Source organism: Teleopsis dalmanni, chromosome 1 (assembly GCF_002237135.1).
Source record: "Teleopsis dalmanni isolate 2A chromosome 1, ASM223713v2, whole genome shotgun sequence".
Taxonomy (NCBI): domain Eukaryota; kingdom Metazoa; phylum Arthropoda; class Insecta; order Diptera; family Diopsidae; genus Teleopsis; species Teleopsis dalmanni.
In genome coordinates, this window is record NC_051846.1 from 69816597 (window position 1) to 69842832 (window position 26236).

General features: G+C 33.0%; 1 protein-coding gene across 1 annotated transcript; it reads left to right on the forward strand.

The window, feature by feature from the left end:
• The first annotated feature begins 361 nt into the window (after positions 1-361).
• LOC119684080 lies at positions 362-3988 on the forward strand. Its single transcript, XM_038098033.1, has 4 exons — positions 362-893; positions 1029-1537; positions 1691-2948; positions 3441-3988. The coding sequence occupies exons 1-4, from the start codon at positions 362-364 to the stop codon at positions 3986-3988; spliced, it is 2847 nt and encodes a 948-aa protein (XP_037953961.1).
• The last annotated feature ends 22248 nt before the right edge of the window (positions 3989-26236 follow it).

The following is a 26236-nucleotide window of genomic DNA, read 5'->3' on the forward strand; positions in this document are numbered from 1 at the left end:
ATCCCATTTAAAGAAGAAGTGTCTTTAGGGAATTCTAGAAAACAAGCAGTAGCAAGACTAATCAACCTAGAGAAGAAAATGAAGAAAGAAATTAAGTCAGAATACATAGAGTTTATGCGAGAATACGAACGTTTAGGTCATATGGTCAAAGCAGAAAATGAAAATGAAGGGTTGTACTATATGCCTCATCAGGCTGTAATCAGAGAAGCAAGTTCAACAACGAAACTACGTGTAGTTTTTGATGCGTCCGCTAAAACAACAAATGGAAATAGTCTTCACATAATGGACAAATGAAGACATATTTGACATAATAATAAAATGGAGGTTATGGAAATTTGTGGTGACAGCAGATGTGGAAAAAATGTATAGACAAATAAAAATTGCAGAAGAGCATCAAGATTATCAACGCATACTTTGGAGAGAAAATCCAACAGACAGAATTGCGGATTTTAAATTAACCACAGTTACTTATGGAACTGCTTCGGCCCCATTTTTAGCAGTTCGCACATTACAACAAATTGCTGAAGACTATAATGGAGACATTCTTATTAAAAATACAATTAAAGATGATTTTTATATGGATGACTTATTGACTGGCGCTGATACAAAATTAGATTGTAGAAATAAAATCAATACAATTTTCAAATGTTTAAGCAGCGCTGGATTTAAATTGCGGAAATGGATGTCCAATAATCAATCAATCTTGAAAAATCTTCCCATTGATGCCGAAAATAAAATACTGTGCATAGAGGAAGATAATTCAATAAAAACACTAGGATTGAAATGGAATCCAAAAAAGGATGAATTCCAATTCACAATAAATATATTATCAAATGAGAAAATAACTAAAAGAATGGTATTGTCAATATACGCAAAAATTTTTGACCCATTAGGTTGGTTAACACCAATAACAATTATCGCAAAATTATTTATTCAAAAACTTTGGCAATTAAAATATGATTGGGATGAAAACTTAAATGAGCAAATTCATAATGAATTCGAAGAATATAATAAAAATATACAAACAGTGGAGCAAATTCGAATTCCAAGATGGATGGGAGTCTCGAGTTCAGATAATTGGGAGTTACATGGATTCTCGGATGCATCTGAAGCCGCTTATGCAGCGGTAATATACATCAAAATCGGTTTACATATAAACCTATTGACTGCAAAGAGCAAAGTAGCACCAATAAAAAACAAGAAGACTATTCCCAAGCTAGAACTATGTGGAGCTCATTTATTAGCAAAACTAATGAGTAAAATAATTAAAATTTTAAATACGAATCCAAAAACTTATTGTTGGAGTGACAAAAACAAAGAGAAGTTTGTAAGAACTCGTGCAACAGAAATTAAAAATTTAATTCCAGAAACTGAATGGCGTCATATAAGATCAAAAGATAATCCAGCTGATGTAGCATCTAGAGGCATCTGTGCAAACAAATTAAAAGATTACATGCTATGGTGGCATGAGCCTGCATGGTTAGTAAAACCAAAGGAAGAATGGCCAAATGATGAAAAATTAAATGGAATGTCAACAGTTATCACGACTTTAATTTCAAATAATAATTTTTTGAGCGATTTGATAGAAAAAATATCAAAATTATCAAAACTAGAAAGAACCATGGCATATGTTTTACGATTTATTAACTGTTTGAAAAATAAATCAAAAAATTCAAATCATTTATCAAAGGAAGAACTAGATAAAGCAAGAAATAAAATAATTCGTCAGCACCAACTTACACATTTTTCTTCAGAAATATCAAGCATTAAACAAGGGAAGGAAATAAATATGAATAGCAAACTAATTCAATTACGACCATTTATAGATAAAAATGGAATATTAAGAGTAGGAGGAGGACTACAAAACGCGAACATTACATATAATCAAATACATCCAGTGATTCTAGCTAAAGATCGATATTCAGAATTAGTAATATATCAAGCACATCAATCAACACTACATGGTGGGCAATCATCGATGGAAACACATATAAAACGACGATTTTGGATATTAGGAATGAGGAAAACTATAAAAAAGATATGCCACAAGTGTATAAGATGCATTCGATTCAATCAAAATTTTGCTAAACAAATAATGGGATATATACCTAGTTACAGAATAAATATATCCCATCCATTCGAACACACAGGTATTGATTACGCAGGACCCATATACATGAGGTATTCTAAAGGTCGCGGTCAAAAATCATTCAAAGGTTACATCGCAGTATTTGTATGCATGTGCACAAAAACAATTCATTTAGAGGCAGTAAGCGACTTATCATCAGAAGCATTTATAGCTGCATTAAAAAGGTTCTTTTCAAAGCGTGGGAAGAGTGCACATTTATATTCAGATAATGGCACTAATTTTATTGGCGCATTAAAAAAATTAGATAAAGAGTTTGGAAATGCGATCAAAAATAATACATCGATGGTACCAATTCTTGCAGCAGAAAAAATTGAATGGCATTTTATTCCTCCGGCAAGTCCGCATTTTGGCGGTATATGGGAAGCTGCTGTAAAATCCGTGAAATATCATTTGAAGCGCGTAATAGGTGAAACAAAACTAACATTTGAAGAGATGACTACACTTCTAAATCAAATTGAAGCAGTACTCAATTCACGACCACTTTGCTATACAAGTAGCGATATAGACAGTATTGATGTTCTTACACCTGGACATTTCTTAATAGGTCGTCCAATATTAGACGAACCAGAAACTGAAGTCAAAAATAATATAAGTTTAATAAACCGTTGGAAACTTGTACAAAAAATTAAAACAGATTTTTGGAAAAAATGGAAAAATGAATATGTCACGTCTCTACAAAAACGAAACAAATGGTTTAGAGAAAAACCGAACTTAGCAGAGGGGCAAGTAGTAATTATTAAAGATGAAAATACCGCGCCTACTAGATGGCCATTAGGAAAAATTACAGAAGTATTTAAAGGTAAGGATGGAAAAGTACGAGTAGTAGAGCTTAAAACTAAAAATGGAAAATTAAAAAGACCAATTCACAAACTTTGCTCCTTGATGGATTCTGACACAATCTATGATAAGAACCAGGCGAAAACAGACGAAGTTTATTGCAACTTAAACATAAAATCAAACGTAAAATTAAGAACCACAAAGCTAGCATGGACCACCTTGTATTTTTTAATGTTATGTGTTTTACCAAAAGTAAAAGCAGTGGTAAAATCATCAGTTGCGTCAGTACAAGAACTAAATAATAAAACAACGTTATATTTGGACATGATTGGAGAAGTCACTTCAGAAACATCAGCTTGGAATCTAATAATATATTATGATATGCAACCATACTTTGATATGGCTAAAAACGCAGAGGATATTCTTAGCAAAGCTAATAATATATGTCCCAAATTACTAAATTTTGCTGACCAATGTAAGAATATATTAAATACAATGCTGAGAAAATTATCAGATATAAACGATGGTAATAAGTTATTTATATGGTCTGTACGAGAGAAGAGAAAAAGAGCGCCGTTGGCATTCATTGGTTCATTTTATCACCTCCTATTCGGAATGATGGATGAAGATGACCGAAAAGCTTTAGAAGAAGATATGAATAATCTTCTAGAAAATCAACATAATTTAAAAAAGATGACTGAAAGACAAACGTCGGTAGTAGAAACAACAGTAAATATATTAAAACGCACATCTGAAGAAATTCAGCAACAATACAATGAAATTCATGAAAGAGTTGAATCCATAAACACTGCTTTGAATGAAACTTATCTTGTTTATAAGGAATCAATAAATTTTTTTATGGTAACAAGACAGTTATCAGATATGATAGAAGAATGTTCTCAAATTCAATCTGAAGTAATGGAACTCTTAATGGACGTTAACCATGGAAAATTAAATCCAGCACTTATAAAACCATCACAGTTACATCGCGAAATAATAAAAATAAGAGATATAATTCCCGAAAATCAAATGCTACCTGGTAAAAAACTGGAACGGAGTTAGAACCCATATACAAGTTATTAAAAGCAAAAGGGCTATTTATTGGAAACAAATTAGTAATTAACGCAAAAATTCCACTGTTCAGCAAGCAATCATCTACGATATATAAAATAATACCTATATCAATCAATCAAGGTGTAAAATATATAATTCCGAAAGTTATGTCATCATTTTTACTATATAATCTCGAAATAAATGCATATCAATTGATGGATCCTCTGACATGGAGTCAACGCAATAAGATAGAAGAACAACAATTTACTTGTGAAGGTAATTTTCCGTGGAAGGATGCAAACGATAATTCTTGTGAAATATCACCACTAAAACCAACTAATCAAGATAATTGTCACTACGAAGAAGTAAATAATTCTTCCATTTGGGTCAAATTATACCGACAGAATAGTTGGATATTCAAAACTTTTAGACAAGAATCTGCCCACATTAGATGCTCAAATTCAATGGAAGAAATAATAACTCTATCAGGTCAAGGCATTCTATCACTAACAGAAGGATGTATGGCACGTATAAGAGAAACAACATTAACATCCTCTAGTAATCTGCAAAGCTCCACGATAGTAGAAGTAATCAAGCCAGTTACTAAAGATGCAATTATAATAAATAATAGTAATATAAAACCCTGGCACCATTGGAAAATAAATAACAAAGAAGAAATTAATCAAATAAATATGCAACTAAACGATATAAAGAGTAACGCAGTGAAACTAAAAGATTTGCATTTTCATCACGTATCTGGGCACGCAGCACTTGGGTTAACTACAATAGTGATAATAGCAATAATAATCTACCTAGTTCGAGCAACAATAAGAAGAAGACAACTACTAGCTATTGCAATTTCTACCCGCCGGCAGAATGTTCAGGAGTGAACATAGATTATAAGTTATGAAAAATTGTACGAAATTTAAAAATATTCTTTCATGCATAATGTTAATACAATCCTATTATATTATTTTTAAAAAAAAATTATATTTAATTCAACCTTTTGTAACTATGTCAGATTATATTTTATTATATATTGAAATAATTATTGTGCAGAATCCACGACTCTGCGTTTTAAATGAGATGGCAGAATGTTCAAGAATGAACATTGTTTTAATTTATATACCATAATGTTAATTATATAATCTTATTATTTTATATTATCTGTTAAAATTATATTTTATTTAATTCGATCTTTACATGACTCTGCATTTAAAAGTTCTGGCAGAATGTTCAATAATGAACATGCTTTATCTGTTATTTGAATAAAGAGAAATAAAATCATAAAATACTTTTCCAGAACAACAAAAGTAAAAATAAGCAATCCAACAACTGTAATCATATTGATAATTGAACCTAAGTAAATAATAGGTTCTCCACATTGCTTACATAAAACTTAAATACCAAATTTATATTTATCATTATTGTAACAAATGCCATCAAGGCGTCTCTGCATGGGATTGTAAAGATAAATATAGATAGATTTAATTAATTCTAAACAAATAATACCAAAATAGCATATGAGCATGTGTAGCACTAAAATCTTTTTTTATCACTAATGTAAATTGTAAGAACCAGAAAATACAGTCCACTAAAAACAAATGCAATATTGTTAATGATAACATTGAACACATGCTGAGTAAGATTATTTCACCCTTAATTTCTAAGACAAAAATTGTGTATATAAACCGTAGTATTTTAAGAAATAAATCAGTATCAAACGAATACTCAAGCCTTTTATTTGACAATAACTGATGTAATAAATAAACTAAATGTATTATACATGCAAATTAATATTCGGGTTCATATATTAATATTTTTAAAAAATTATATTTTATTTTTTAATGTGTTTATTTTTATTATAAATAAGTTTAGATACAATTTTTTATTATTAGTTCTTAAATATTTATTTTATAAGATATATTTAATTTTTGTTTTTTAGAGGAACCGACAAACAACTTTATTTTTAAAGACAGCTTTCTAAGACTCTTTAACTGAACCGTTTATATTGACTCTTTTCTTAACGACTCGACCGTTTGTTTTTAACCTTTCCTAACGACTGACAATTCAAAGTTTTTCCTTTGATGCCTGAAGTCGTTATTCAAAATCTGAAATTGGATTTTATCCAATTGAATTCAGGCTTCTAAAATTCCTAAGAATTTTCTAGAAGCGTCTTTTCTCCATCCAATAGGATTGGAGCTTCTATTTGCTAAAGCACCTCGTCAGCGTCTTTAGCTTTGGCGTCAGTAGCCAGATGACGATATCTTTGTCCAATAATGATTGAACAATTCATCGATCAAGTATTTCAAATGATACTTGATCTGTTTTGCACAACATAGTTGCGTCTTTAAAGAAAAACAATTTTGTTTTCTTTTGCAACATTGTTGCCATAAGAAGTGCAGGCAATAAGCCTGACTGAAATTAAATATACAAACGCGCGTAGGCGTTATGAAATATCTTAATGCGCAATTCTAAGATGCGCATACTTGAGATACAAAAATTGTGTGTAACGGCAAAGTGCCGTTATAGTGATACAGGGTGTTAACTCCCCCCTGTCTAAGATGAATCGTCCCGATTCATGAAATCAGAAATTTGTTGATCTAAGGCATTGAATACAATGTCTTGATCCTTATCAACTGTTGTCGTTTTCGGTTTAATTTTAAAATATTTGTAGCATTTATAGCTACTATATATAATAACTTATATTATTACAATTGATAATGTAGATAAAGAAATGGGGCTTTCATTATAATCATTTTTTAATATATTAATTAAATCTCTGTTATTTAATTTAATTTTTTGTTCACTTGAATCAACATATTCAGTGACATTAAAATCGTTAAAATAATGGTTCAAAATGTATAAATTTATTTTATTTTCTGTGTTTTCATATATAACATTATCTATGTTTATTGTATCATTAAAAGTAATTAAGTAAGTTCCGGAAATATTATTATTATTAACAGAGTGATTTCCGGTAAGAAGTATTGCCCCTTCTTTTATTATATCTATATTTTTATTTTTTTCTTTAGACTTTTTACAATTTGTTTGTCTTCTATTTAAAATATCAGAAAGACAATTATTTTCATTATTTATTTTACAATATATATTCTTTAGTTCTACTTTACAATTATCAATATTATAGTAGATACTTTGACATTTTATTATTTCGTTTGGGATAATTAACTTTCCATCAGACTGGAATATAGGCCTTGTTTCGAAAAGAATACATCTATCAGTTATCAGAGGATACTTGATATATATTATTATTAATGAATTTTTTTGGACAATTTTGAAAGTAGAGACGTCCAGCAGATCGATTATAGAAATTTGTTTATATTCATGTTGAAGTATATCTTTAATTTCTTCAAGGTGTAACACGGATGGATATAAAATGTTTGCTTTTGCTAAAGCTATTGTCTGAATAGTATTTTGTAATTCAGTTATTATGATTTTTAGTCTGTGCCTTCGCACAATTTTTTGATATACGTGTCCTGTTAATGTGTCCACCGTTTGAGTTAACCTTCGAATTGTTTTAAACAATTCTGAATTCGTAGAATATTGTTTGTTATTGTTTATGATTAGGTCATTTATTTTACTTGTTATTTGTACAAAGTCGTCATGGTCGGGGGTTCCCGTTATCCATTTCCAGACGGTGCCTAATTCATTTATTCCTCTTTTGAATCTTTTATTCTCGAGTTGACAGAGTAGAGTTTCTACTAGTTCTATTTCCATTTCTACGTCGATGAATTCTGCTTGGTTGTAAGAATGTTTTTTCTTTTCAATTTCGAAAAATTGCTTTTCGTCACTTAGAATGTCTCTATAATAGGTTAAGTTAGTGACGTGTAGAATGTCACTATAATTATAATATGTCAAGGCGTCATTATTTTTTATTAATATGTAATTATCCCTAGTATAGTCTATTATTTCTCCATTTACTGATAATATCAGTATAATTAGTTTGATATATACAAACATGCTGAAATAAAAAAGGATTTATTTTATATAAATTTATTTTTTATATTATCCTTATGAATAATTCTATTCCTATTATTTATTCTAATTTTATTACCAAGGTCTTCTTTTACTATTTGTCTTTTAAATCTTGGTTGTAACTTGTTTCGTTCACCAATAATTCTTTCATATATGACCTGGCCTACATCAAAGCTTTTATCTAAGCGATTTTTATTATGGCATTTTAGCATTCGTGCTTGTGCCGTTTTCAATTTTTCATGAATATGTTCATGATTAATTTTGTTAAAGAATACATCATTTGGTCTTTCTTTTATGATTGTGTGGATTGTTTTATTATATTGTTGGGCAGATCTCAATATGACTTCTAGGTCATTTACAAGATTATATTCTTGTTTAATACATCTGCCAATCTCAACAATTGTTGAGTGGACTCTTTCCACTTGTCCATTTGTTGTACTGTGACGGGGATCACAATAGTAAAGAAGGATATTCATCCTTTGCATGAGAGATTTGAACTGAGGGGTGCTCAAGCTTGGTTCATTATCCAGAGTAATATGTTTAGCTTCTGGGAATGTTTGTAATATTTCTAGAATTTTTTCATCTAAATTAAATTTGTTCTCTATGGTTTTTATAATTAAAAACTTTGAGTAAGAGTCCAAGCATGTAATAAATTTTAATTTTTGAGCGTAAAATATATCAATATGTAGATTTTCGCCTACTTTTGTTGGAATTGGAGCTTCCTTTATAGGTATCTTCTGTGGATGCCTATCATATTTATTAGTATTACATATCACGCAGTTTCTACAATATTCTCGTAATTGTTTAAACATTTCAGGCCAATAGTACATGGCAGTTATTTGTTTAATATTCTCATCATAACTACGATGAGCTCTAATATGTATTTGTTCTATTATAATACTTTGATCATCCCTATTTGGAATGTCAATAGGAAAGTGTTTAGTATGCAAAAATTTGTTACTAAAAGTTTGCTTAAGCATGACCTTTATTTCATATAGGTCTTCAGGAGTGCAATAAATTGCCGTTACCAATTTTGGTTGAAGATATTCTTTTAGTATTGTTATTAAGTTTTCTACTGTATCGAATTCGATTATATGACGTGTTTTATCAAATGTTTTGATAGATTCATGTACTGTGAATCTTTTTTTGGATAATATTAATTGTTGTTTAAACATGTTTAGTGGCTTTTTAGTCTCCTCAATGTAGACGTTATCGCTACTAGGAGCTGAATGTTGACTAGCATTGTCGACATCTTCATCATCATCACTTATGGATTCATCCGTTAGATTGTGTAATTCAATCCTTGATAAGGCGTCTGCCACTACATTGATGTGTCCTTGCTTATAAATGATTTTCGGAGAAAACTCTTCGATGAAAGCATGCCACCTCTTCATTTTGGAATTAGGGTTGCGATTTGAAATTGCAAACGATAATGGTTGATGATCCGTATGGATCTCTAGATTTGTTACGCCATACAAATAGTTTCGTAAATTCTTCAACGACCAAACGATTGCAAACAATTCTTTTTCGTTAGTCGCATAATTTCGTTCTGTTTTATTTAAAGTTTTAGAAACAAATGTTATTGGTTTTGAATCCTGAGATAAAACCGCTCCGATTGCTATATTAGAAGCATCGGTATTTAGAACAAACTTTTTAGAATAATCTGGCTGCGTGAGCTCAATTTGATTTAGTAAATATTCCCTTAAAAGGTTAAATGATTTAAGGGCTTCTTCATTCAATTCTATAAGAACCTTACTAGACATATGTTTGGAGATTTTACCATTTCCTCCAGAGAGTAGGATAGTTAAAGGTTTAGCAATTTTTGCATAATCCTTTATAAATTTCCTATAATAGCCGGTTAGTCCGAGAAAACTTCGCAATTCTTTGATATTGCGTGGAGCAGGATATTTTAGAATAGTTTCTACTTTATTTGGGTCGGTTTTAATTGTTTTATGAGCGACCATATATCCTAAAAATTCAATTTCGGTTTTAAAAAACTTTGATTTCTCAAGGGAAATCTTCATATTTGCTTCGTGCAGTATTTCTATGATAAGTTCTAAATCTCTACGATGTTGATCTAGATCCACAGAAAAAACAATTATATCGTCCATATAGACGTGACATATTTTGCCAATATATGAGCGCAGGATGTCGTCCATAGCTCTCTGAAATATGCGTGGAGCATTTTTTAAACCAAATGGCATTCTGAGAAATTCATACTTGCCATTATTTATTGAAAAAGCAGTTTTTTCAATATCTTTTTCATTCATCAGTATTTGATGAAAACCTGACTCTAAGTCTATTGTAGAAAAGTACTTGGCTTTCCCAAGATTTGATAAAATTATACTGGTATCAGGGATTGGATACCTATCAGGAATGGTTTGATCATTCAGTTTTTTAAAGTCAATAACTAGTCTATGTTTTGGGGTACCATCAGGATTTTGTCCTTTTTTGGATACAACCCATATTGGAGAATTATATGGACTATTACTAGCTTGAATAATGTTGGATTCCAACATTCTTGAAATCTCTTCATTCACAAATGAATTGACAGAGAATGGGTAAGGGTACTGCTTGCTCCAGATAGGAGAATCAGATTCAGTTCTGATTTCAGCCCTTATATCGGTTCTGAATGGTAATTCCATATTTATTTTAGAATGAAGTTTGTTTATTTTATTTTTTAAGGTGGCTTCAAGCCTAACCTTTTTTCTTATTTCCCCTAAGTATCTCTCACTTTCGTTGGACGTGATATTATCTTTTATCCGTACATTTAAAGATCCTAATGTGGAAGTTTCCATTAAGGTATCTTGAGAATATGGTTCAGAAATATCATCTTCTGAACTCTCTTTAATATTATTTGTTAAGGGTAAACGACACTGTTCACCATTTATATTTTCATCTTTGCCGGTATTACCTTCGGCTGGCTTTTCAGGATTTATTTTTCCCGAAATATTATTCAATTTACTTGAATTTTTATTTTTATTTAATTTTTTACTTTTGCCGGTATTATCTTCGGCTGGCGCCTTAGGATATTCTTTATCCCAAGGGGGTGTCTTTATATAGTTTTCTATATAATTTTTTGTTTGAGTCGTTGGTTCTTCTTGGCCTCTTTTTGTATTGCTGTCATATATTTTTTCTAGACCTCCTTCATATTTGAGCAAGCCTTGCTCAATGTCAATTGTTGCTTTTATTTTTTTTAAAAAATTGTAACCTATTAAAAAATCAGATTCGAGATTTTTTATCTCGTAAAATAATTGTTTATGTCCAAATAGATGAACAATATGATAATGGTTTATAATTGTATAGCCATTAATGGTTTTTACTCTTTTTTTTATGCTTAGTTTTTGTTTATTTTTATAGATACCGGCTTTGATATAACAAGCTGTAGCACCTGTATCTATTAGTATTTGGAGGTTTCTATTTATTGCTTTGTCCCTTCTGTAAATGAAAGGGAGTCCGATATTGGACCTAAAAAATGGTTCTCATTTAAATTATTAACTCGCTGGGCCTTTGCCTGCGGTTGATTGCTATTTTTGCTATTTTCGCGACGATGCTTTAAATTGTTGAAGGGTCACTGCTTGCTTCAAAGGCTTAGCAGCAACCTTGTTTATAAAATTCAACAATTTTTTATAGATGTTTTTACACATGTGTTTTAACGTAGCACAATTTTTAGAAAAATTTTCTTAAAAAAAATTCTTATTCAGTTTCCAATATTTATTGTTTTGGAAATACGAATTTTTTGTAAACAATGTCACAACACTTTATTCAAAATTAAATAGTTAATTTTAACTGTTGTTTTATACCACATTCTTTAATATTGTTAAACACAATTGTTATTTAATGTTTTCAGTTTTTATGAAGTTTGACTCTAAACTTCAATATTAACTTTATGGATAATTCTATTTATCCTTTTAGTGTTAATAATTAAAAAAATTTTACACATATAAAAAATTTTGTGCACTCACGAAATCTCGTTTTTTTTTATTATTTGAGATTTTTTTTTTTTATTAACGCGTGCGCCAATTGATTTTCGAATTTAAAAAAAATTTTGCACATTAAAAAATTTTCGCTCGCGAAATCTCGTTTTATAATATTAGAGATTTTTTATTTTTCGCGAGCCCCACGTTGGGCGCCAATTAATATTCGGGTTCATATATTAATATTTTTAAAAAATTATATTTTATTTTTTAATGTGTTTATTTTTATTATAAATAAGTTTAGATACAATTTTTTATTATTAGTTCTTAAATATTTATTTTATAAGATATATTTAATTTTTGTTTTTTAGAGGAACCGACAAACAACTTTATTTTTAAAGACAGCTTTCTAAGACTCTTTAACTGAACCGTTTATATTGACTCTTTTCTTAACGACTCGACCGTTTGTTTTTAACCTTTCCTAACGACTGACAATTCAAAGTTTTTCCTTTGATGCCTGAAGTCGTTATTCAAAATCTGAAATTGGATTTTATCCAATTGAATTCAGGCTTCTAAAATTCCTAAGAATTTTCTAGAAGCGTCTTTTCTCCATCCAATAGGATTGGAGCTTCTATTTGCTAAAGCACCTCGTCAGCGTCTTTAGCTTTGGCGTCAGTAGCCAGATGACGATATCTTTGTCCAATAATGATTGAACAATTCATCGATCAAGTATTTCAAATGATACTTGATCTGTTTTGCACAACATAGTTGCGTCTTTAAAGAAAAACAATTTTGTTTTCTTTTGCAACATTGTTGCCATAAGAAGTGCAGGCAATAAGCCTGACTGAAATTAAATATACAAACGCGCGTAGGCGTTATGAAATATCTTAATGCGCAATTCTAAGATGCGCATACTTGAGATACAAAAATTGTGTGTAACGGCAAAGTGCCGTTATAGTGATACAGGGTGTTAACTTGCAAACTAAACTGGTTGCATTTAAAATTGTTACATATTTTTAGGATATATTTCAAAATTTGTGAACTTGCGCTTAAAATTTTTTTTTTTGACCTTAGGGATATTAGACCTAACATTTTCGTGCCTCAATGTTTTTCAAAGGGGGAAGGAATGTTGTAATGTAAAGTTAACAGTAGTTTCTTTCCTCAAAGTAAGAATTAAGACCGTATTTTTGGATAATTAATATAGTAAAGTTGAAAGTTTTGTTTAATAATAATTAATAAATGCGTAGCAGTTTTTATGGGGACATTTTCCAATGACACATAAAAGTAGGCAAGGTTATTTACAGTTGCAATAATATTAACAAGAAGTCAAAAAGTCAGTAAGACAAATTGTCGAAGTGAAATGCTGATTTTTGTTAAGATTTATTATCTGGGTCAATTGTAAATGACTTTGAAAAAAAGAAATGGTAACAAGGTGAAATAGACTGTGAAATACGTAGAATGAATAATTTTGCGAATTACGCAAAAATTATTATTACAAAATAAATTTTAATTTTTAATTAATTTTTAAATATTTCTGGGTTATTGGGGCATGTCTAATATAAAGGTCATATTAGAGAAAGTTTTAAGCGTAGATGAAAGCTGCTCTATATATTAGGTGTACCGGTATGAAGTGAGCGTAAAGATACAAATGTTCCGACAGGGAACATTTGTTGTGAACGAGCCATTTTTGTTTTTGTTTGTTTGCTATGACATGTGTGAAATATATTTAGTATACATCACGTCATTGAACAGACAACATCATATTTTTTCATCGTGTTAAAAATGTTGAATTTTGTACCAGAAGGTGATGATTTGCGGAAAGCATTAATTTTTTGATTTCATTTGAAGAAAAGTGATGCAGAGTCGCATCGAATGCTTGTCGAGGCATATGGTGGTCATGCTCTATCAGAAGCAATATGCAAAAGATGGTTTCAACGGTTCAGAAATAATGATTTTGATGTGAGAAATGAAGAACGTGGAAGACCGCCAAAAAAGTTTGAAGATGCCGAATTACAAACGATATTGGATGGAGATGACACTTTGGGTCAAAAGCAAATGGCAGAAATGTTAAATGTTACACAACAAACAATTTCTGACCGTTTAAAAGCTATGGGAAAGATCCAAAAGTGTGGATGGGTGTCACATGAATTGAATGAAAGACAGATGGAAAACCGAAAAAACACTTGTGAAATTTTGCTTCAAAGACACTAAAGAAAATCGATTTTGCATCGGATTGTTACTGGCGATGAAAAATGGATTTATTTTAAGAATCCTAAACGAAAAAAATCATGGGTTAATCCGGGACAACCATCAACATCGACTGCAAAACCAAATCGATTCGGCAAGAAGACAATGCTGTATGTTTGGTGGGACCAGAAAGGTGTGGTGTACCATGAGCTATTAAAACCTGGTGAGACCGTCAATGCTGGTCGCTATGAACAACAAATGATAAATTTGAACCATGCATTGATCGAGAAACGACCAGAATGGGCCAGAAGACACGGCAAGGTAACTCTGCTCCATGACAATGCACCTGCACACAAAGCAAAACGGGTTCAGGATGCAATCAAAACACTTGGCTGAGAGCTGCTACCCCACCCGCCGTATTCACCAGACTTGGCTCTTTCCGACTACCATTTGTTTTCATCGATGGGACACGCATTGGCTGAGCTGCACTTTGATTCCTACGAGGAGGTCGAAAATTGGGTGTCTGGTTGGTTTGATTTAAAAGACGAACAATTTTTTTGGCGTGGTATCCACAAATTGCCAGAAAGGTGGTCAAAATGTGTAGAAAGCATGGCCAATACTTTGAATAAAATGCTTTTTACTTTCCTATTAATAATTAGTGTTTTATTTTCACCAAAAAAATGCTCATTTCATACCGGTACACCTGGTATATAGTCTGTTTTATTAATGAGGTCAATCGTGGAAAGTAAATCGTAGAAAGTCAATCGTAGAAGGTGAATCGTAGAAAGTGAGTCGTAGAAAGTCAATTGTAAGAAGTTAATCTAAATAAGTGAATCTAGAAAAGGTAATCTTAAGTTAATCTTTAAATAATTCTATAAATTATTTTATGAGAGAATTCTATAAGAAAATCTCCAAGTGATTCGATAAGAAAAACTGTAAGAACAGTTCATAATGAAGTTGGTAAAAGTATTGAACAAGTGAAAAGATGCAGTGAAGCATTTGACAAGTAATAGATGAATTAAGACAAAGTCCAGTAATGAATAAAGATAAAGTAGTGAACAGGGATAAAGTGGAGGAAAAGACTCAGCTAAAGTGAATCCTCAAAGATATGTCAAGCAAACAATATTTAAAAGTGGACATAAGACAAACATAATAAAACAAATAAAGTGAACAATATTAAGAAAACTACTAAAATTTGGATTTAGAATGAACAATCTAGTAAATAAAATATAAATTGTGATTTATATAAGAAAATAGTGATATTGTAATAATAAATTATGGCGTATAAACGAAACCATAACTTAAAACTAAAAATTTATAAATTGTAAACAAATAATAAATTATATGAGCTAATAGTGTAAAGAAAATGAATGTGGAGTTTTACTATTATTATGGGAACAGTGTTTTGGGGATTTGGATATTGGACATAGCATCAATAGTTGTAACATGACATTAAAGAATGTAAAAATATTGTATTAAACAACTATTTGGCTATACAACTTTATTGAAGATAACCCCCATAAAAATAGATAATACAATAGTTATAATTAATTATCTCAACATTGTATATATGTATTTTCATATATGTATATGTACACTTCACTGCGTTTTGAATTATATAATAGTATATATTTATATATAATAAAAAAAACAATATATTGAAAAGATGGAAATTTTGTACAAATTTCCAACCTACATATTATGACTTTATTGTTATTGAAGAATCATCTGTAAGAAATAAAGTGCATTAAAATTAACATCGAGATAATAAATAAATACTTACCTGGAATCACTCCTCAGCACACTCGTCTACAGCATACTTCAATAGTTGGATGTTTCTATAAATGAATTTATTAAATATAATCATCATTTAGAAAATTGGTAAACAATTATTAATACCTTTGCACTACCACTTTACACACTTTACTTGGAGAAATTTAAACAAAAATGAAACGTCGTTTATATAAATAATTTTATTAAGTTAATTATTAAAACTCCGATATCTTTAATTAATTTTACTTATTTTAATAAATTTTATTCAATTTAAAAAACGCGCACATGTAAAAAGTAAAAATGTAAACAAACATTTGCAAACGTCAAAAATGTCAGAATGCAATTCGCTGCAAAAAGATGCACAAGGAAGCTTTTGTGCAAAAGTGTTAAAGTGCATTAAGTTCAACTAAGATCAACTCAAAGTTCTGTGTACTTTACACAAAAAGTTCAAGAGGATGCGTATAAAAGACGGCGCAATTTTCTAAGAATTTAGTGAGTCTTGTATGATCACTCGGTGGTATTGTATGCCAAAAATTATAAATTAAAAGAAATATCAATTATTACCTGACACGAAGGCGGTTTTAAGTCGTAGTGTATAATTTACTAAAATATATATATAATTGTTTACACACGCATGGGCGGTTTTAAGTCAAGGCGCTTGGATACTATTGTATAGATATTCCGTAACAAAAAAAAACAACAAACAAAGAAATATATTTTTATCCACTAACCCTTCTGTCCCAAACAGGTACGCCGTGAGTAGACAACCATACCTAGGAACCAACCCTGGTTACAGCAGAATCACTGATGTGTCGTTCGAGTCAAAAAACAATTCTTTAGCTGATTTCATTTAATCTTTTTCAACCCCGGTTACAGCAGAATTACTGATGTGTCGTCCGAGTCAAAAGAAATAATAGTATTTTATAAAAATCCACTTTTGAAAATTGCATACATTATCAATATCAAGTTTAGATCTAATTACGGTTAATTAAATTCATTTTTTTAATTACTATTTTAATGAATTAATTTTATTTTAAATAAATCTGTATTTAAAAAATTAAACGCATTACTTTTATTTTGAGAAGTCCTGTCTTCGCGAATATAAATTTATTGTAGCGATTCCTGGAAGAGACTGAGGTTTACTGAGCAAAAGAATTTTAACGAACCGGGAAATCCGTGTCGTTACAATATTTATATATACTTTTATGTATGTATGTAAGTATATATTTATGTATGTTTATTTATTTATAGAAATAATAAAAGCACAAAGATGTACATTTTGGTTTTTTTTTGTTATTATTTCCAATACTTATGCCCTAATTGTAATTTATTCACAAAATACAGTAAACAGTATCTAAATTTTGAGCCATAGATGCGGCTCTCGTGTATTTGGTTTTTAATGATTTTTTATGTATTCTGTAAATCTTTACAATGATTTGTGCCAACATTACTGCTATTATTATTATAAGATAATAAGTAATGTCATCATCATTTTTGTTCATTATTTCTATATCATTAACTACATTTGCCTGTGGCCTATTAAATTTTACTTTCGTACCACACATAATAAATGATATAATTATACAATAATATGAAATAATAACACTATATTTAATTTAATAATAATATATATAATAATATTTTAATATATGATATATAATTTTAATATATACAAGGTGAGATGAAAAAACTGCAACCAACTTCAGACTGCTGTCATTTCTAAACCGCTCGTCCCACAGCTGTCAGATTTATTCTAGTGACAGCTCATTATATTGTTTACAAGCGCACAAAAGCATTTTGGTGGGAATTTTTCAAAAAAAAAGTTATTTGTGATGGAATTCAAGCGTGATAGTGTGATTGCTTTGCATTTGGCTGGAAAACCACAAGTGGCTATCGTTAGAGCCCTCCAGCATTTAGAAGTGAATAAATGTTTTGTGTCTCGTACCATCGCTCGTTACCATGATACTGGTAGCGTAGCCCGACGTCAAGGAAGTGGACGAAAAAAAACAGCAACATCGGCAGAAATGGTTCGAAAAGTGAAAAAGCGAATTGAACGAAATCCGCGTCGCAGTGGACGAAAAATGGCTCGTGAGCTGAACATATCGCAATATGCCATTCGGCAAATATTGAAAAATGAGCTTGGACTAAAGCCATTCAAGTTCCAAAAAGTGCAAGATCTTACTGATGCGCAAAAAAAAGTTAGACTCGAAAAAGCTAAAGAGTTGTTTCGCTTGGCCGAAAGTGGTGAACTGCCGAATTTGGTTTTCTCCGATGAGAAACCATTCGTTATCCAGCAGTTTGTAAACAAACAAAATGATCGTGTTTACTTGCCAGAGAGGTCAGCTGAAAATTTGCAACTTCGGTTGGCCATCACAACTCAAAAGCCGGCCATGGTGATGGTGTGGGCCGCCATAACAGCCGATGGTCGCTCGCCGCTCGTATTCATCGACCGTGGTGTCAAATTAAATGCGCAAATCTATCGCGAAAATATTTTGGAGGGAGTTCTGAAGCCCTGGGCACGCAAACATTTCGGCCGCAGACCTTGGACATTCCAACAGGACTCAGCACCATCGCACTCAGCACGCGCCATCCAAGAATGGTTAAGAAATGAGGTTCCTCGCTTCATTTCCACCGCACAATGGCCACCAAAATCTCCGGATGCCAATCCGTTGGACTATTGTGCCTGGGGTATTTTGGAAAGCAAGGTTGGAACTAAAAAATACCAAAGTGTCGATCATCTCAAGCAAGCGCTTCGCCGAGAATGGGACAAAATACCGCAGAGCCACTTTCGGGCCAAAGGTGGCCAATTCGAACAAATCTAAACCGATTCTCAAATTTGATGTTATTTCCGACATTTTTTGCTTTCATTCAATAAAATTTAAAAAAAATGAAAAAATTATGGCGTTTTACTTTGTTGCAGTTTTTTCATCTCACCTTGTACATTCAGAGCCAGGCAGATATTAAGAGGGAGCTTCGCTCAACCTCACCTATACCACCAACTAAACGGTGACGGGTATTGAGCGCTTCCTGAGGTCAGCCATGATTTTAACGGGACGGAGGCAGCTTCAGCATTAGCCTGAAAGCCATTTCTGCAGAGTTTCACCTCTACATACTGAGGTAACAGAATACTGAGACTCTCAGCCCAGGGTTCAGACAATTTATAATTCAGACAATTCAAAATCATACAATCGGTGTCAGTATAGCCAAGGTTGTTGCCGTTGAAGCCATATTGGCCGTAAAGGCCGTTGGACAGAATTTTTGTTCCGCAGTAGCCAATCCGACAAGGGAAGCCCTTAAGAACCTGAAGAATCCGTCAGTATAGCCTAGTGCATCATTACCTCTGTTGTCCCCAGAGACCTCACGCCGATGAATCAGAGCAAACTCCAATTCTCAGCTAGAACAGTCTGCAATCAGAACTCTCTATTACCAGTCGACACCCACGGGGAGGGTTAGACAGAGGATTTATGTCGACCCTAGTATTTTAAATAAAATACTAAAATTTTTTTTAATGAATTATATTTTATATTTATGTTTTATAAAATTAATATATTAATATTTACATAAAACAATATAACATATTTACATATTTATATAAAAGAATATTTTTCTGTGGAATTGTTACTAGAGACTTGAAGATATTTCCAGGCTCGACCCGATCACTTGTTCCGGCTTACCATCTGTCCTTAAAGCATCTGTAAATACAAAAGTATGTTATTGTATACGCTAAAGTATATTATGTACAATATACCACACCAAAAAGTGCTGCTGTCACATTCTTTAACGCTCTTAAGAACTTCTTGCCTTGTGTACCATCAAAGTTGTGTTTTTTTGTGTTGGTTTATGCACCGTCAAACCAACCGACCGGTGTGCCCGACTCCCTAACATTAATATGTAGTATACGGACTAAAACACCCCCTCTTCAGCGAGGCTTATTTCCCCTCGGAACCGCTTTCGCATTACTTCGAGGAGGGTCTCTTTTATGTTGACATTTCAAGCCATGCTCTCTTGATTTTCGATCTGCGTCCAGACCACCACTTTTCAGCGCATTTTCTTGGTGTCCACTCTATTTATTATATTTCTTATTCTAGTTTCTAGTTCTCCTTTCTAGATCTAATTTCTTCGTTTTGAGAACTTGAATCACATATGACACTATCGTTCGCCAACTCTCTGAGTTCGCTTTCATCTTCTCCACTATGTTTTCGGGACTTATATGTCCAATCTGCGCTATTATCTCTTCCCTATTTGTGAGCCATCTATTACAGTAAAAGAAGGTGTGCTCTGCGTCGTCACAGTCCCCATCACCATAAATGCAGTCGGGCAAATCCATTTTTCCCATACGGTACAGGTACTTACAAAAGTATCCATGTCCGGTCAGCATCTGAGTGAGATAGTAATTTGTGTCTCCCGATTTCCGTTTGAGCCAAGTGGTTATATTTGGTATCAATCCAGCTGACCATCTTTCTTTCGTGCTATTGTTCCATCTTTGTTGCCACATTTCGATGGTTTGGTCCTGATCTTCTCTTGCCATTTGTTGAGTATAATCGCCGTTTCTTTTCCTGTTGTATACTCTTTGGCGCTCCTTTGCTTGAAGATCTATTGCAGTTACACCTGCTATTACAAAAACCACTTCCGCCGAGATAGTGCGATACGCTGATGTGATACGTAGAGCCGCCCTTCTATGCACCGCTATTATTTCTTTTCTGCGCGTTTCTATGTCTAGTGCATCTGCCCTCACTTCGCTACCGTATAGAAGAATTGCGTTTACTATTGTCATTAACAATTTCCGATTTTCGGCGACTGATCCTCCTGTGTTAGCCATTAGTTTGCTTAAGGCAGCAGTGGCCTTCGCTGCTTTCTCTACTGCATACTTTATTTGGGCCCAAAACGCAAGTTTCCCATCTATTCTTATTCCAAGGTAATTAATCGTTTTTTGGGTCCTCAGCACATCATTATTTACTTGCATTTCTATTTTTGTATTTATATAAGTCAACATGTTGAATTCTTATACATTCAGTTGATAATCGAATAGAACAGAAAATTACTCTCATACAATTCCCAATCTCTATTTCTCATATTTTAAGCTAGAGCACACGCACATTGTTTTGTTCATTCTACTTTTGTGCACACTTATGACAGAAATTTATGAATGCTATTGCTTAAAGGGGAAAGACGAAATATGATACAAATGTTTTGCGATGTGAGCTGCAAACTTATGACCACAACTTATGACTATATTACCTAAGAGAAGCAAATTAATTGAGTTTTCATAGACAATAATATTTAATTATTTTTGCTAAAACCTTAATCTTTAAAAATATATATATGGAAATGTAATAATATGAATTCTCGATGTAAAGATATTTAATAAATGTATATATATAATATTATTTGACAATTTTCAAATTATGATAGGGTGTGCGCCGCAAAACTCCGCACCTTAGAGCAGTCGTCACTGCACTAGTGTGGCTTTGTATCTTTGAAATTGTATTAATAAACATGTCATTATTTTGACCACTACTCTCAGTAAAGGTAAAAGTAGTCGCCATCATGAATGGTTTTAGTATACTTTTAGACAATTGATAAAAGCTTTTTGCGATCAGTTCTGTCAAGGCGAAAGTTCCAGTTTACAGTTCAATCCACAAATCGATCCACAAACTGAGCAACTTTTGCAGCTAAGCAGCTGATATTGCAGAGAATATTTATGTAAATAAATTTATATTGGATTTTTTTAAAATGTACGTATCTGAGTTTATAACAAATAAAACAGCTGACTTTCACAATTCACACGTAGAGCTTTTTTTGCATTTTTTATTGCAGCTTCCAGCATCTACTTTATGTTTATATATTTAATAAATTTGATGATAAATTTCCCGCACTATTATTTTAAGCACTTGACTCCACAAGGGTTTTAGATAATTGTCATATTGGAAGCATTTTGTAGAATTAATGGACAAAATCTTTGGTTGTTTGACCTCCACTACTCTCTACTCAAAGAATGTTTTTTGTTGTGCCTTACAAAAAAAAAGCGTTGATTTTTGAATGGAAATTTTATTTATTATTTATTTACTGTAACGACTCACTTTTGTCGTTGATGTTGCTGAGGTATACTCAGCCGTCGTCCAGGGGTCGTTGCAATAATATTTATTCTTTTCCGAAATCAAAGACAATATTTAATACATATAATTTGTGATTTATTAATAATTCAATTCAAAAAAAGTTTACAATGTTACAATATATATTTTTAATTTTTGGGATTTGACTAAATGAATCCGGCGTTGTATCGTACTTCTGGACAGATGCCGCTTTACTTGAAATTTAAACTGGCGTTACAGAGCATCAATCTATTGGTCAAGACGTATAACTACCTTGACTTTTATACAAATCTACGTATCAAGACGTATAACTACCTTGACTTTTATACAAATCTACGTATCAAGACGGATAACTACCTTGACTCTTATACAAATCTACTCGTCAAGACGTATAACTACCTTGACTTTTATACAAATCTACTTGTCAAGACGTATAACTACCTTGACTTTTATACAAATCTACTTGTCAAGACGTATAAACTGCCTTGACTTCTATGCAAATCTACGAGTTCCTTGTTATCGCAAAGACGTATGACTGCCTTTGAGAGTTTTCCAACAAGTGACTTTTCCTTCTGATGTATACGCTTATTTATACTAACTTGACCGAAGCTTTTCCTGTAGCGCACACATTGCTTCAGCTGTTATTTGTTTTGATTGCCGTTTGTTTAGAATTCGCTCTGCTTCTTTACTCAATATCATACATGTATTAGTTGATCTCTTGCTTTCTTTTCTCAACTTCGGCTACCGGTTTTAATTCGCTGTGAGAATTATGTTTTGACATTTGTATACATTGTCTTCATTTTTTTACAAAACACGTTGTAATTAATTCGGATAAGTTTAAATTTTAATGTGACTTTTAATAATATTATTTAAACAAAAAGAAAATTAATTTTTATAATAATAATATTCGTGCCATCTGAAGAAACTTTAATGATTTTTAAAGCTATGTTTTGTTATTTCAAAGTTAAAAAACGGGATCTATGATTTCACTATTTCTTATTTATTGAAAATTAATTTATTAAGTTTAATTGTCAATTGCGCACTTCACCGAACCGACCGTCTTTGTTCGCGAATAAAATTAGAAGAAAAAAACCAAAAGCAAAAGTGCATTGCACAACCGTATTACAAAAAGAAGTAAAGGCAAGCGTTGCCATATAGTTAATTTGAGATGAGTTTTTTATCGGTTGAAGTGCGCAAGTGGTGAATAGAGATTAGTATTTAACATTAATTCAAATGAAAATAAATTAAAATAAATATGTTTGTAAATGTCTTAACACCGGCCACGTTGAAGCACCATAGGTGTTCAAGTTGGAAGCAACCCCAATTTGTGAATTGGCCTTCTTATGACTCCATTGTTTGTTCTAACGTCTGCAACTCGTACCCTGCCGTCGCTCCCGACTACCGTACCTTGAACCCTGCCGATCAACCATTGGTGAGGGGGAAGATTGTCTTCGTGGACAACGACGAGACGCCCGACTGCTACGTTCGGCTGATCCAAGATCCATTTGGTTTTTGTTTGCAAGTTGAGGATATAGTCCTTGGACCAGGCCCGCCAAAATCTGCATTTGATTTCACGTAGCAGCCACCATCTCCGCGCATAATTCAGATTGCTATTTTGCACGTCGACCGTTGATTCTTGCGGCAGCGTGCGCAGAGAATCCCCTATTAGTAGATGTACTGGTGTTAGTGTTTGACCGTCGTTTGCATCTTGACTGAGAGGTTCGATTGGTCTTGAATTGAGAACGGCTTCCACCTGAATTACCAATGTTTGCAGTTCCTCGTTGGTTAGCATTGCGCTGCCCGCTGTTCGAAGTAATAGATGTTTCGCGGACTTGACGGCGGCTTCCCACAATCCTCCGAAATGTGGTGCGCGAGGTGGTATGAAGACAAACTCGATTCCCTCTTGTGCAGCATATGACACCAGCTGGTCTTTCTGTACTTTGAACGTTTGTTGCAGTTCTTTCAGCTCTCGGCAGGCTTCCACGAAATTCGTTGCGTTGTCGCAGTGAATTCGCTCTGGCAATCCTCTCCGTCCCACGAACCTTTTAAGACAAAGAATAAAACAATTAGAAGTTAAATCAGAGACTAGTTCAAAATGTACAGCCTTAGACGTGAAGCAAACGAAAACGGCAACATATGTTTTAACTGGTGGTCGACCACGTATTTTTAATGTTGTATACATGGGACCACAAAAATCAACACCTGAAATCAAAAAAGGACGCGTTGCTGTGACTCGATCAGTTGGCAAATTTCCCATTATTTGAGTCAGAAGTTTCGGTTTATAGCGAAAGCAATGTGTGCAACTTCTTACAGTTTTACTGCAAGCTGCTTTCGCGTTAACAAGCCATATCTTTTGCCGCAAAATTGACCCTAACGCCTTGGGACCTGCATGACAACTTGGAGTGGAAACTTGGAATCATGGCTAATTGGGGCATTGAGCAACCGGCCTCCCACACGTAACAGTGTTACTTTATTGGGGCCACAATTTGTATCGTGCAGAAATGGAGTAAGTTTCTGCATGCCTGGTTTTAACAGTTGTTTCTTCATCAGTGCATATATCTCATCTTGAAATGCATTTTTTTGAACCTGTTCCACGACCTTTAAGAAAGCACCATTTAATTCTTTGACACTTAGGATTAGTGATATCTCTTTTTGACATTTCCTAGCGCGATTTATGAATCGGAGTATATACGCAACAATTCGCATGAGCTTTATGTATGATGACTGAGTACCGACTAATTTCAAAATTGCGTTTGAGGGTTCTTCCGATACGATGAACACAGCTCTTGTTTTCCTTGTTTCCAGAGATTCTTGCTCCGAAGTGATTATTGGCGCTATTTTAATTGGCCACTTGGCTCATCTTGTGACAGGTATTCAGGCCCAGTTTGCCAAATTGAACTGACTAGTTCAGTAACGTTACATCCTCTGGATACTATGTCAGCAGGATTGTGCTGTGACTGCACATGTCGCCATGTTATATTAGTTGACCATTCTTGTATCTCTGAAACCCTGTTCGCCACGAATGTTGAAAGTGTTGACGGATGCGTTTTGATCCAATGTAGTGTGATTGTTGAATCGGTCCAAGAAGTTACCTCGTCGATGTTGTGATGGAACATTACACGGATTCTATTCCACAATTTAGCAAGCAGATGTGCAGCGCATAACTCTAACCGAGGTAAAGATTTGGTTTTCAGAGGAGCAACTTTTGATTTAGCAAACCATTTGAAACCATTTGACGTTTCACATCTTACGTATAGACAGCAACCATATGCTCGCACTGATGCATCAGCGAAACCATAAATTTGGCATTTAACATTAAAATGCAAATTAGCATATCGCGGAATTGAAATTAAGTTTAACTGTTTCAAGTCATTCTTAAAGGCCTGCCAAGCAGTGTCAAGACGCATGGGTATGGATTCGTCCCAGTCAAGTTTCTGTAACCACAATTCTTGCAATAAAACTTTTGCTTTCACAACAATTGGGCATAATAAGCCAAAGGGGTCGAATAGACGAGCTGATATCGATAAGATATTTCTTTTTGTTGCACGCAAATTTAGGTAAGTGTCGTCCAATTGAAACCTAAATACATCTTTTGTGGTATGCCTAGTGCTTTCGTTGTATCAATATCGGTTATATTCAATGATTTTTTCAACTGCTTATCGTCCTGATAGGTGGAGTGGTTTGAGAACCATTTAGCTAACTGGAACCCAGCTGTCTCCAGAATTTGTGTGACTTGCCTTCGAATTGTTTCGAGTTCATTAAATGAATCTGCACCTGTCAGCAAGTCATCCACTTAGAAATCGGTTCGAATAACATTGGAACCAATTGGAAGAGTTGATTGATTGAGATCACTTAGATGGCGTAAACATCGAGTTGCTAAAAATGGTGCAGACGATGTTCCGTATGTCACAGTGTTCAATTGGTAAGTCTTCAATTCTTCGTTTGGACTTTCCCTCCACAGAATGAGTTGAAAGTCGCGATCTGCCTCGTCAATCAAAACTTGACGGTACATTTTAGTAATGTCAGCAGTTAATGCATATTTATGCATACGGCAACGGAGCAACGTTGTGTACAATTCTTCTTGTATCGTCAGACCCACCAGTAATATGTCGTTTAATGACAGTTAAGTTGATGTTCTCGAAGAAGCATCGAAGACTACACGAAGTTTTGTCGATGTACTTTGTGGTCTTAATACGCACTGATGTGGTATGAAGTAGTGGGGAGATACAGAGAAGTTGCGAGTTGATAAAGTCATGTGACCTAGATTTACGTATTCTTTCATAAAGTCCATA